This window comes from Microtus oregoni, unplaced genomic scaffold (genome assembly GCF_018167655.1).
Source record: "Microtus oregoni isolate MIOR12 unplaced genomic scaffold, Mior012 000011F_ref0000422, whole genome shotgun sequence".
In the NCBI taxonomy this organism is placed as follows: domain Eukaryota; kingdom Metazoa; phylum Chordata; class Mammalia; order Rodentia; family Cricetidae; genus Microtus; species Microtus oregoni.
Window position 1 is genome coordinate 8,773,714 of NW_024543070.1, and position 14,185 is coordinate 8,787,898.

Genomic DNA, 14,185 nt, shown 5'->3' on the forward strand with positions numbered 1-14,185 from the left:
TTTTAAGTGTTCAGTGACCAGGGAATGTGACGTCACGAAACAACAAATCTAACGGAGAGTAGGTTAAAGAGTAGCAGCGACGGAGACTAGGGCACCCACCCGGGAACTTCCCCTAGCCTGCTGGGGTAGGGGTGGAGGCAGGAGTGGGCGGGGTCTCGCGCTGGCCTCGGGGAGGGATTCACTTGCCTTGATCCCCACTGTTCAGTGCGTCGGAGCGTCGGGATCTGTGCGTTTTCGCGCGCGTTTTGCGAAAGTCCACAGAACAAGCAAAAAGAACAGAAGCGCCGCAGAGCCAGGGCGCACCCCTTGCGTCCCAGGGCCGCTCTCCTACCTGGCGTCCCAGAGAAAGCAGGAGAGGGGGCCCGTACGAGCGTCAACCCCGCCCCTCCCGCCCTGACCACGCCTCAACTAGCCCCGCCTCCTTTGTGCGGGTGCGCCGTTGCCCGGGCGACAGCCCCGCCCCTCCCGGCCCCGCCCCACGCCACCGCCCCGTCTCCGCCTGGCGGCAGGTCCAGCTGCAGTCCGCGCGAGCAGCCGCCGCAGGCGGCAGCGGGCCGAGATTCGCGGCTCCCGGGGCCCTCGCAGGGAGCAACCGCGCTCTCCGTTGCCCGTGCTTTCGCCCGCGCCGGCCCGTCCCTCGCCGCTGGCGGAATCTGGCTGACCAGCTTGCCCTCCGGTCGGACCTCAGACTCCCGGGCCGTCGCGGTGACCCGCCCACCAAACCCCGCTGGGGCCCTCTGTGCCTTGTCGCGGTTCCGCGGTTGATGACACCTGGCGGAGGGCTGCAATGGAGGGAGATGCCTCAGACTCTCAGGTGCGCGACGGCTATGCGGGGCTCCCGCTTCTTCTCCGCTGTCTCTCCGGGCCGGTCCCACCGTCCCGCGCCTCTTTCTGTCCTTGAGCGGGTTGGCCTTGGGGTCCCACGGGCGGGAGAGAAGCACGGGTCCGGGTATGGCGCACCTGGCCACTCGGTGGACTCCCTACGGAGGGCTCTTCCGTGGGGTTCAGTCTGCAGAAGTAGTCGCTTTGGGGCGCCTTGTGCGCTAGAGAGGAGGGCGCGTGCACCCAGCGTGCCGCCCTTTGTTTGGAGCCCCGAGGGGCGCTCGAGTTCCTCCAGGACCCCGGCGGTGCCTGCCGCGGGTTGGGAGCGGAGTCTTCAGCTCGCTGGGCGGGGCCGGGGCCCCTGCGGCTGTTCAGTCCAAGCCTTTTCTTCGCCGAGGTCGGGTAGGCTCGACTCCTGAAGTTTCCTCTGCTTGAGGGAGCTATCACATCACATTGCTCCTGATTTTAGCGCAAAGGACGTTAAAAAAAACACTGATTTTTCTTTTAAGAAAGAATTACTTTATATCCAGTGAAATCAAATAATTTAGGCGCAAAAAATGGAAATGATTTCTTGATAACACTCTAGGAGGAGGAGTTTACTGATGGTATTGCTTATATGTAAAGCGGAACAAGAATCGATTTTGAGCAGTCAGGACAGTTTTTTTTTTCCTTTGAATTAGTGTAATGTTGGGTGAAGTGAGAATATCCAGTAATCCTTGGTGTGCGTTGTGGGTGTGGCCGTCTTCTTTCCAGGTTCGTTAAAATCGTTAAAATCGTAGCATGCTGTGGGCCGTTTTTAAACAGTTGCGGTACCTCAGGGGACACTGCGTTAAAGATCTGCTGGCAGTGATGAAGCCAGTTTGTGGCGCGACTCTCAGGGTTTGTTAAAGCCCTTTGTGTCACCAGCAGGGGTGGTGTGGGGGATAGGTAAGCATACGCTTTTATTTCATTACAACGAGTGAATTAAATTTTACTTTTTGAGTACTTTAAACCCAGCGCTCGGGAGGCAGAGCCAGGTGGGTCTCTGAGTCTGAGGACAGTCAGTGCTACACGGGGGAAATCGTCATGTAAAACCCAAACCAACCAACCAACCAACCAACCAACCAACCAACCAACCAACCAAAACTTTCTGTATATTTCTAATGGATGAAATGATTGAGATTTTTAAAATGTGTAAGATTGAGATTTTTAGAATGTTGGCTTGTCATTAAAATCTCAGGATGCCAAAAGTAATTTATATGTAAAATGGTGAAATGATGAATTCTTGTAGGTTTGAAGGAAGGAAGCTCTTGGAATAGTCTTTTAGTCCCCTCTATCCTTTTAATATTCACGATATGTTTTTATGATAACTGCATTGATATGGAGCATAGAGCCTGAAGCATTTTGGCAGCATTACAGTAAAGCACCTGAAAAATGGTTAAATTTAATGTAGAAATTCTCTGTTACCCAGCTTGTAAATAGAATTCAGTTAGGATTTCCTGAACACACTGGCTTAGTCTGGGTGTTTGTTTATTTTTATCAGCGCTTGCTATTTGGCTATCTTGGAGTTAATGCATTAAGGAAGGATGGTTAGTGTCATAGTAAAATTTTTCTTAATAAAAATGATCACTTTTAGAATTTTGCTGGAGTCCTAAATCAGACACTTGTTCCTGGTGATTTGGACACTTGTGGTTTTTGATAGGGTATGGTTCTCTAATATTTTTATATTAACCTTTTCTCTTGTGTTTCTCTTTCCTTTGGCTTGTATCATCAGTTCTTAATCCCATGCCTTGTGTATTAAAGGGAGTCTGGTGGTATAGGATGTGGCAGTTGTGGTGGTTTGAATAGCTATGGCCGCCTTAGAATCACATGTTTGAATGTTTGGCCCATAGGGAGTGGCACACTATTAGGAGGTGTGGCCTTCCTGGAGGAAGTACGTCACCGTGGACACAGGCTCTGAGGTTTCATATATGCTCAAGCCACACCCAGTGTCACAGTTCACTTCCTGTTACCTTCAGATCAAGATGCAGACCTTTCAGCTCCTTCTCCAGCACTATGTCTGTCTGCACACTGTCATAGAGATAATGGACTAAACCTCTGAAGTTGTAAGCCGGGCCCAGTTAAATATTTTCCTTTACAGGAGTTGCTGTGGTCGTGGTCATCACGTCTCTGCCCACAGCAGTAGAAACCCTAACTAACACAGAAGTCAGGGAAGTTCAGATTTTAAGGTCTGTTTCTTAATTCTTGTTTGGAAAAGCAAACACATGTACTCACACAAGATGAATGAGCCTGCTGACACGTTTACTCACTAAGAGTTTTTGACTCTGGCTTTTGGTTTTCATCTTTAGGTGACTATTAAGAATATCGAAAGGGAGCTTATTTGCCCAGCATGCAAGGAGCTGTTTACACACCCGCTGATTCTCCCCTGCCAGCACAGCGTCTGTCATAAGTGTGTGAAGGAGCTCTTACTGTCTCTGGATGATTCCTTCAATGATGTGGCCTCAGACAACTCCAACCAGAGCAGCCCGCGGCTTCGGCTCACCTCCCCTAGCATGGATAAAATTGACAAGATTAGCAGACCAGGTATGTGGGAGCCTGGCTGACGTGCCCTCGGTGGGGCAGGGAGAGCTCAGATAGAGGTTCAGTTATAACTGTGGAAGGGAAATTGTTGTTGCTGGTTTTCCCACCAAGTGAACCCCCATTTAAAATATCAAAATGGACTTTCATTTTTTTGATAGGCACTTAAGATGGATATTGAATACTAAGTGTGGTAAACTGCTTATTAACTGTGCCTGTCTTTATTTTAGGCGATATTCTAACTCTGTGATGCCCTTGATAATGGTAGAATAATGAATGATTGGACTACTAGGGAAGCATCTATCAAGTTAATGTACAATAAATACTGCAGAATGGTATTAAGAATGGGACTACAGAATGGTTACTTCTAAAAGCTTTTTTATTTTTTGAGATTTTACTCATTTTGTTTTATGTGTGTGTTTCAATGTATGTCTGTGCACCATGTGTCTGCAGTATCTGCTGAAGCCAGAAGATGGCGTCAGATCCCCTTGAGTCTGGAGTTAGAGTTGGTTAGAAACCATCATGTGGGTGCTCGGGAGAGCAGCTGTTGCTCTTTAACTGCCAACCATCTCTCCAGCTGTAAGAGAACATTTAGAGCAGATCAGATTATGTGGTATCATTCTACCTGAGAATCTTGTTTTCTTCAGTCACTTGAAATTATTATTATTTTTTTTAAGTAAGTGTTTTTGCAGGGCGTGGTGGCACATGCCTCTGTGTCAACCCTTGGGGGGTGGAGGGAGGAGGATCTATGGTTTCAAGGACAGCTGAGGATGCATCAGAACTGCCATCTCCCAAAAATAAGGGTCTTGACTATCATGAGTACTAGAATCTGCACACATCTAAAGACACACAGCATACATTTTGTGTCACAGCTCACCATTTACTGGTTTCCTGTCAAGATAGTGTTGCCTCTGAACACGATTGCAGGGATGATGTGGATCAAAATTAACTTAAAATTACAGCAGCTGCTGAAATTCTTTTTTAAATTTATTCATTTTTATGAGTATTGGTGTTTTGCCTACACGCATGTCTGTGTAAGGATGCCAAATCCTTTAGAACTGAAGCTGCAGACAGTTGTGAGCTACCATGTGGGTCCTGGGAATTGAGCCCAGGTTCTTAGGAGGAACAGCCAATGCTCTTAACCATTGAGCCATCTCTCCAGCCCCTGAAATCCTTTTAAAATCACTGTTGACCATAGCCTCATGTTAAGCATGGCCTTTATAAAAGGAGTGTGTGTGAGCATCCAGAAGTTCTGGGCTTCAGAGCTTCCACTCTGAGCAGTTGGGCTTTGAGATTTCATCTTTAAACCTTTTGTCTACTCTTCTCAGCTTCTCCCACTGATAGGACAGGGGTCACTTTTTAATCTTGTGAATTTTTTAGAAAAGCATCTCTTTCTAAGCTTGCAGTTAAAGAGTATCATCTTTTTGTGGCTTGCCTTATGCTATGAAGTCTCTTTGTTCAGTATTTATATCCATGTACCTACTCCATCAGAGTAACTAAGATATATATCACTGCTTCTTAAATATATATGTATCTATTATTTTATATGTATGAGTGTTTGCCTGCCTGTTATGTGTACCTCGTGTGTGCTTTGCTTGCATGTTATATCTGTGCACCATGTGAGTACCTGGTGTCTGAGGAGGTCTAAAAAGAGTGTTTCTCTAGGACTAGAGTTACATATGGTTGTGAACTGCCATGTGGATGCTGGGAACTGAACCTGGGACTTGTGTAAGAACAATAAGTATTCTTAACTACTGGGCCATGCATTTTTCTTTGAATGCTCTCATTAATTATTAGAAGAAAGTTTACACATTACATATATAATGCAGTGATGTTGACTGGGCAAACTGAGAGTGTTTGAGGACAGAGAGGGTTATGCTCATCGTGAGGTTAGAACTTTTCGTGATTTCCTCTTTGCTAGAATCTGGCACCCTGAGGGATAGAAAGACAGGGATGAGTTGAAGTCATTCTTATCAGATAAAACTTGGTCTTCTATCAGTAGGTCTTCATTGGCCAGTTGGTAATCCGCTTGTTTGCTGATTGAGGAAAACTTGCTTTCTGTGTATTAATAATAATAAAACACAGACAGCTAGTGGAATATTTTTACTTAAGATTGTGTTCGTATATGTTTTTCATGAAGTTCTGTGTCTTAGGTAGTCTTTTAATCTCTGGATTTGATGATTCTCATGTATGGTTCACATGAAATTAGAACTATTGGTGCTTTTAGGAGCTCCCCATGGTTCTCCGTATATGCTTGATGCATATTTGTTGAATGGATGTTGAGTGACAGCCTTTTGGTACAGCTTTCCATGGTTCTCCGCACATGCTTGATGCATATTTGTTGAATGGATGTTGAGTGACAGCCTTTTGGTACAGCTTCCCATGGTTCTCCATATATGCTTTATGCATATTTGTTGAATGGATGTTGAGTGGCAGCCTTTTGGTACAGCTTCCCATGGTTCTCCGCACATGCTTGATGCGTATTTGTTGAATGGATGTTGAGTGGCAGCCTTTTGGTACAGCTTCCCATGGTTCTCCATATATGCTTTATGCATATTTGTTGAATGGATGTTGAGTGGCAGCCTTTTGGTACAGCTTCCCATGGTTCTCCGTATATGCTTGGTGCATATTTGTTGAATGGATGTTGAGTGGCAGCCTTTTGGTACTAGTCTCACACAACGCATGCCACCATGACTGAAGTGGAATATGGTTAAACTTATTTTTTTTAGAACAAGAATTCCATTTCACTGTATACCCCACTGTCTAGATTAGACGCAAAATGATTAAAATATGCCCCCTCCCCATTCTGTAAGATTACTGTGCAGCTGAGTCATGCCCCGAGCAGGGAGTTTAAAGTGTTTGCAGACTTTTCTCTGAAGGATAGCTACAGGTGCTAGCAATGTTTAACTTGGAGAAGGATGGCTACAGAAAGTTTCCTAGTCCCATTGCAGGTGACACAGCCCCCTGTAACTTCGGCTTCAGTGGCTCTGACACCTTAGACTGGTTTCCATGGGCAGGCACCCTCCCCATGCCCATAAATAAATCTTAGTGAGGCTTGGAAGGTGATGCTGTTCCAAATGTGGCAATTTCTAAAGGCTTTGCATGTGAATCAGTGATCACGAATTGAAGGACCGTCTTCTATATGGTCACCAGTTTTCAACAGCCAGGTGTCACTGTATTACAGATATAATAATATCTTTCATTATGGGCAAAAATGATAAGAAACACTTAAAAAGGAAGTCAGAAACCCTGTTGAAAGCAATGGATGTGGAAGGAATATATTTCTAAAAGTTACTTTTTACCATTGATATTTTTTACTGAAGAATTAGACCCTAGGCTCAAGTGCAGTATATTAGACAGCAGGTGTGGAACGCTTGGATAGGACTTTTCTGATTGAGGTGCTGTAGATGGGAACTGCTTATTGGAGTTCAGAGACTTTAGGATAGCACAGGTAGAGATTTAATGCTTTTTATATTTATTACATTTTGACGTGATATCTTGGATATAGTGGGTTAAATAATCGAACTAATTTTACTGGTTTTTAAACTTTTATTGTGGCTACAAGAAAATTTAAAAATACGATGTGATGTGGCTCATTTACTTCACTGAGATAATATTGCCATTTACAGTTAATGGATTTTTTTTTAATGAAAGGGTGCTTTGAAAGAGTGAGGTTTCCGTGTGTATGTCAGTTACGTATTCAAGTGTGTGAACAGAAAAGCTGTCTTGTGTATTTCTGATCATATGTGTGTAATTTCCCCTCCAATTTATATTTTCAGGTTATCAGAGATACTGAATTTTTAAGTTTTTATTTTAGCAGAAAGTCAAAAGATAACTTGAATTTACTTTGTTTTTCTAACAGTTGCCAGACATGAGGTTGTTTAAAAACATAAGTCTGTAGGACAAAGTGTATGTCTCTCTGGTGCTGCCCAGCAGTGGTGGAGCCGAATTCCAGGCGATGGATCGGCTGTTTTATATTGCTGGCTTTGTAAACACCCCGTGTGTCGGGAAAAACACATGTTTACTGTTGATTCAGTAATTGTACTCTGTGCAGAACATAGTCAGTTCTTTATCTTTTGTTGACAAGATGTGACAATTCTCTTTGGAATGGAATTCTAAATCCAGCTTTCTGTTCATTGTCCACAGCATCACAACGGAGATCTTTGGGGTGGAGAGGTAGAAAAAGCACTTTCTTGCTTTTGTGGCCGCAGGCAGTGTGGTGTTAGATTTAAAGTCTCTTATGTATCTAGAGTTTATCTAACACCAGTGGTCAAGTCTTCAAAATTATGTAGAAAGTAAACAAATTGTACCGACATGACTTAAGGTCAACAGGATGAAATTTCTGATGTTTTTAAGGGATGTGTGTCAAAATGATTCCTGTACACAACACAATTTTGTTTTTTAGTATGTGGTACTGAGAAATCTTTTTACATTCAATTAGACTATAATATAATTTAACATGCTACATTGGTAAGGTTAACTAAATATTTAAAAACTTTTTTAAAAGTTTTCTAAAAGTTGTCAATTTTTGTATTATCACTCTCTCTGCATGTTTTATGCATATAAGTATCTTTTCTTTGTTGTGTTTTAACCTGTGTCCCACCAGAGTTTTAACATGGAGGTCTTACCCATTCATGGGTCATGCACATGGCTTTTTACGGTTTTGGAATATATGATGCTGTGGGAAACATTCCAGGCTCCCCACTCCTCCCTTTTCCTTTTCACTCCAGTTGACCTTTAAAGTAAAACGGACTACTTTTTGCTCAAATTCTGGTAATATTCTTTGGTTAGAGAAATGTTATCCCTTTTCTGTTCCCTTCACTTCCTGGGAAGTCCAACAGCATCTCACCAATCGGGCAGGAGCAAAAACTGGAAGTTGTTACGGCCAGAATATGGGAGAGGGTACAATTGCAGCAGTTTGCAATGTGGTACGAACTGATTCTCTTGCATTTGTTTTTAAGTATTTAATATTTTAAAAATATTTTTAAATTATTTTTAATATTTAGATTTTTTTGCATTTGTTTTTCTTCTTGATAGTTGAGGGAGAAAGCATAGACTGAGATGGCTCTTCTGGTGGATAAACCACTGTGAAAATACTTTATTTTAAAATCGTGCCTTGATGTTTGCTTACTGTGCCTTTGAAGCAAAGACGTGTGAGTTGAGAGTATTTACACAAAGTACGAAAACTGAGTCCACAGTCGTGGGGCTGCTGCTTGGTTGGCATTACTTACTTAGACTTCCCAATCATCATTTGGTTAGCCCTTCTCTCCCCATATTGCACCATATTGTAGAGAAATACTATGTGAAAAGAACCTTCTCTACGAGAAATATTCAACTCTACACTTTATGGTGTATACATTGTCCACTAGTCTCAAGTACTCTTGAGAATTTGAACTATGGCTGTTGCAACCAAAAAAGTGAAAATGTAATTGCCTTAAATTTAGATTTTACCAGCCATCTGGCCTCATGGCCCTTTAGCTAGCACAGCTATTGAAAGTTGACTTTGATATATCTTCCTTTTAGTTTGGTGTTGGACTTTTTTCCCCCATGGGGTTTACTTTCTAGGATATCCTTAGAGCTGTCAGCTTTCTTTGTTTCTCTGAATATAATATTTTATGAAAATAATGGTAAAAGCATATGACAGATGAAAGTTAGCATTCATAAGATTTGAGAGCCTCATGAGATCAGATTAGAAAAACAGCCAAGATACCTATTTGAATAAGTTCCCTGAAAATTATTCAGGCCTTAAATTCCACATTTTATCTCATCTTAGAGGGCCAGTGTGATGTTTCATTAAAAACTTTTATTTTCACCATTAAAATTAAGATAAGAGGAATGCAGAAAAGGAAAGTGAATATTTTTTTGTCATCTCTAAACATGGAAACAACCAAAATTTGGGTATCACCAACATACATATTAAAATATGATTTAGTTTTCATGATTAATTTTGTTTCATATCACTACTTAATTGGTCACAACCTTCACAAGACCTATAATAAGTCATTGCTTTTCACATAGACTATTGAGATTGGTTATTCCTTCATTTAAATGTCCATCTAGTTAAATTACATGTGAATTTCCATTTTTTTAAGCTTGACCACTGCACCATTTGACTTTCGGAATTGTTTGGCTTGGTTTTGATGTTTCCATTGGCATGTGTGTTTTGTTTTGTTTTGTTTTGTTGTAATTAGCCTTGCACTTATTTCGTTACATGCCTGCTGTGGTGTGAAGCATCCTGGGCTGTACTGCATGCTTTAAAAATTACTACAGAAATATACCAAGTAGGATTTTCAAGTTTGTGGGGTGTTTCCTTTTGTATAATTTATGTTTAAAAATGTTAAGGCATTCATTAAATGGAATATTAAACATTCTGTGCATGCTTCTTACATTAGGTGCTTTTGGGATCCAGTGACACTTTGCATGCCATAAAGTCATTATTATAAATAATACTTTGGGCAATCTGTGAAGTTTCACCTATTGTGGTGTCATCCCAGGCATCTTTTAAGATATTCTTTTTAGACGACTGTTATTTCAAGGGCAATATTAATGTAGCTACTTAAAGATCTTTGTCAAATAGAATATACTGACTTTACCCATTGATTTTTGGTATTGGATGTGATAGTATGAAGGAAGGCTGGAGATTAAGAAGTTCCTTTGTGTATTTTGTGGGCAACTGAGATTCATACTCTAAGAAAGTTTTAAGTAAGTATTTGTCCACTTGTATTAAAAACAGACATCTTTGCATTTCTCCGGACCAGCAGGTAAGGTCTGCTATACTTCAGTTTCTTGACTTAGTAAGATCAGGATGACCACACTGAACAAAAAATTCTATTTTATATATTACAAAATCATATGTAATGCATCTTGGTACTGAATTAAATAATCTTAATGATTCTTTGTTTCAGGTCCCATGGTTGGTCCCTCTTAGAGTTACTAAATTCCAGGCCTCTGAATGAGTTCTTCACTCTTCTTTAGATTACATTCAGTTACCTTCTGCTCTCTCCCCCTGAGCTTTCCCAGCTGAAACGGTGCTGTGGTGGGAAACGTTCTGTTGTGATGATTCCTAAAACGTGTCATCCCCTGTTCCTTTGAGTGTGTGATGGAAGTACAGTCTAACCAGAAGTGCACAAGTGTGTGCATGTAGACAGGTTAGCAGTTTCAACAGTCACTGGAATGACAGTGAGCATGCTGAGTCATGTGCTCTGGTTAAGCCCCTGCTCTTCCATTTCTCCCCAGTCAGCTAAGATGGTATTCACTCAATGACTTTGGGTATGATGTATAAAATTAACTAGAGGTCTTAATTATATAAAATACTCTATAAAGTAAAAATATTTTATGAAGTAATGTTGGTAGATGTTTTGTCTTCATGTCTGTGTTTAGCTTAATGCAGGTTTGTATGCAATTTATTATAGATTATTTTTCTTTTCTCTATGATAACTTTTAATAATTTGAACTTGTCTTTTATATACAAAGTTAGCTTATTTGTTAACAAAAGCATTTTCAGAATGCAGATGGAGCCACATGGAATATTTGTTATTGTAGACTTTCTAGACCATAACTCTACATTTTAATATCACGTATGATGTAACTGAATGAAGCCTTACTGACTACACAGGCTGGAAGCGGAATTCACTTACCCCAAGATCAACTGTGTTTCCATGTCCTGGCTGTGAGCATGATGTGGATCTTGGAGAGCGGGGAGTCAGCGGCCTGTTTCGCAATTTCACTTTGGAGACCATTGTCGAGCGATACCGGCAGGCCGCTAGGGCAGCCACGGCCATTATGTGTGACCTTTGTAAACCGCCGCCCCAGGAATCCACGAAGAGCTGCATGGATTGCAGCGCAAGCTACTGCAATGAATGCTTCAAAATTTATCACCCTTGGGGTACGGTAAAAGCCCAGCATGAGTACGTGGGCCCCACCACTAATTTCAGACCCAAGGTAAGTTAGGGTACAAAACATCATGGGAGAAGAGTCTGGGGTCTAGCTGCAGAAAGATTTGATTGGATAAAATGATTGAGATGTGTTTTGTTAGCGGAAACTTTACTGTCAGGGAAGGATAATTACAGTGTGAGACATCGCGCTTACATACTCTGTTAGGTGGCCCTCACATTTCTCAAGTATTCTGGGTGGTCTGCTTAATAAAGCTCACAAGAACTATGATCTTGTGAATGATAAGTAAAACGATTAGTGCACCACCACCTCTCATCATGGATGCTTTTAAACTTGTTGTTGCTCCCCCCTCCCCAAGACACGGTTTCTCTGTATAGCCTTGGCTGTTCTGTAGATTTGGGTTCTCTGTGTAGCCTTGGCTGTTCTGTAGATTTGGGTGCCCTTAAACTCAGAGATCTGCCTGCCTCTACCTTCCAAGTGAGTGCCACCACCACCAGGCATAAAGCTGTTCTTCTTTATAATTTAGTAACTGGTATGAATATGGAAATATAATAGTATTCTTAATCATGAAACCTTAAATGTGTAATAATTTTATATGTAAATCTCAAAAATTATTTTGAAGCTGGAGAGATGCCTAAGTGGTTAAGATTTCCTACTGTTAGCAAAGGACCCAAGTTTGATTTCCACCACCCACAGGGGACTGACTGCTCACAGCCAGCTGCAGTCTCAGTTCCTAGGGATCCATTCTCTCTCCTGTCCCCCTAATGTGAACACTAATGTTCACATGCCCAACACAGACACAGACATGCAAATAGCTTAAAATAAGATATAAAATCTTTAAAAAAAATCATTACAAAATATTCACCAAATAATGCTTACATCACACAGATCTGAAAGATTAAAAGAAAGATATTTCTTTGTCCCCACATTCCAAAAGACTCTTTCCTCAAAACTGTTAGTCTCATAACAGATTTACCAACCTGAATTCACTTTTACAATGTTTGTCTCACCCTAACTGCTCAAGGTCTTTGAATTTTTTTTTAATGCATGACTCCAAGAGTTAGTGTTTCATTTAAGAGATTGCACTGATACTATTCCATCATGAAAGGACACGTGATAATGAGCTACATGAGGACTACGTTCTTAAAAGCTGAGTATTCCATAGAATTTGGAATGCAAATGAATCATAAGCCCCTTATTTGCAACCACAAAATACTGGTGAAGCACACCAAAGGAATATGAATAATTAGGAAAAAGCTCCTTCAAGCCATTCATTTATGTTATCCTGTATAGTGTAACTCTTCTAAGCCGTCCCTTATGCTAGAGAATATTCACCTCCAGTTGAACTCACTGTACTTCTTTCAATGGGAGCTTAAGTTCCCATGGTTTTGACAATTAGGAACCTGCACATTCTGAGACATTTAAGTTTTTTCCACTTTTGTCTCCTCTGAAGCTGTATGGTCATAGGACTTTGTATATTGGTCATTTTTTTCCTAATGTATTAGATCAGTTAAAGCTGCCCAGCATCCAGTTTCTTGAAATCATGATCAGCTATTTGCTTCTGAATGGAAACAACATTTTATGAACAATTTAAGTGTATCCATGATGCTAGTTCATAGACTAAGTACAAGTGCCACTGTTTCCTCAGGAGATGCTGCTGGGCATTGAGTGTGGGGCTTGTGGAGCTGGCCTGCTGGGTGCTTACATCACAAAGCCCTCCCAGCCCTCTTAGCAACAGGCTTGTGTGCTGAGTCAGGCCATAGATTCTCTCAGGTTCTCTGATGCCTTGTAGAGATGCTCAGTGAGACGTGTTTAATGAGTGTGCTGGGAGTCCCTCTCTAGCTGGTCTAAGCGTTCTCTCTACTCGAGTCCTGTGGGAAGGAATGGCCTTCCCACCATGGTTGGGGAAATAACATCTGTGTATTAATGGTCTGAACCTTCAGATTTAAAAATGGTAATTCTAGAGTTTTCATGTGACATAATTTTACTTTTTATACGTTTATTCACCTATATGGCTTTTTATTTATTTTATATAGCAAATATTTATGTTGGGGGAACCTATGTGACTTGAAACCTAAATCTTTAACTGCCATGTGTTTTTATTCAATAGATTTTAATGTGCCCAGAACATGAGACCGAGAGGATAAACATGTACTGTGAGCTGTGCAGAAGGCCAGTCTGCCACCTCTGTAAGTTGGGTGGGAATCATTCCAATCATCGGGTGACCACCATGAGCAGTGCTTACAAAACCTTAAAGGTATGACTTACTATTTTAGAAGTGGGTTTACATTTTTTCATTTTATTTAATGTTTATCTTGTTTCCCTTTTATTTTAATTGTTCCCTTTAACAGTATGTGTGAAGATTATCCTGTATATATAGCCGCATACATAAATTGTGTCATATGTCTGTGTAATGGACAGGTTTGGCCATTATATCTTTTCTTTTTCTGCTCCTTTGCTTGCCTAGTGTCTTAGGGTTTCTATTGCTGTGGTAGAACACGATGGCCAAAAACAACCTGAGGAGGAAAGGGTTTCTTTCATCTTATACTTCCAAATAGACACCCTATCCCTGAAGGAGTCAGGAACTCAAGAGGAGAGGAAGCTGGAGCAGGAGCTGGAGCAGGAGCTGGAGCAGAGGCCATGGAGGAGTGCTGCTTACTGGCTTGTCCAGCCTGTTTTCTTAGCAGCCAGGACCACCTGCCCAAGAGTGGCCTCACCCACAGTGTGCTGGGCCCTCCCCCATCAATCATTGATCAAGAAAGTGCCCCACAGGCGTCCCCACAGCCCAAGCTGGGGGTGTATTCCTCTTCCTAGATGAATTCTTGTTTGTGCCAAGTTGACGGAAGTTTTTGGTTGGTTACCAGGTATTTTTAGTTATGCCCTATTTTCAGCTTTGCCTGGCTGGGCAGGGAAG

General features: G+C 41.7%; 1 protein-coding gene across 1 annotated transcript in view; it reads left to right on the forward strand.

The window, feature by feature from the left end:
* Window positions 1-534: 534 nt before the first annotated feature.
* Trim36 (tripartite motif containing 36) overlaps window positions 535-14,185 on the forward strand; it is a 34,735-nt gene continuing 21,084 nt past the window's right edge. Inside the window, exons 1-4 of the mRNA XM_041660586.1 lie at window positions 535-814; window positions 3,150-3,384; window positions 10,994-11,319; window positions 13,382-13,528. Coding sequence (XP_041516520.1) covers window positions 788-814; window positions 3,150-3,384; window positions 10,994-11,319; window positions 13,382-13,528 — 735 coding nt within the window. The 5' untranslated portion in view covers window positions 535-787. The remainder of the gene's footprint in view (window positions 815-3,149; window positions 3,385-10,993; window positions 11,320-13,381; window positions 13,529-14,185) is intronic.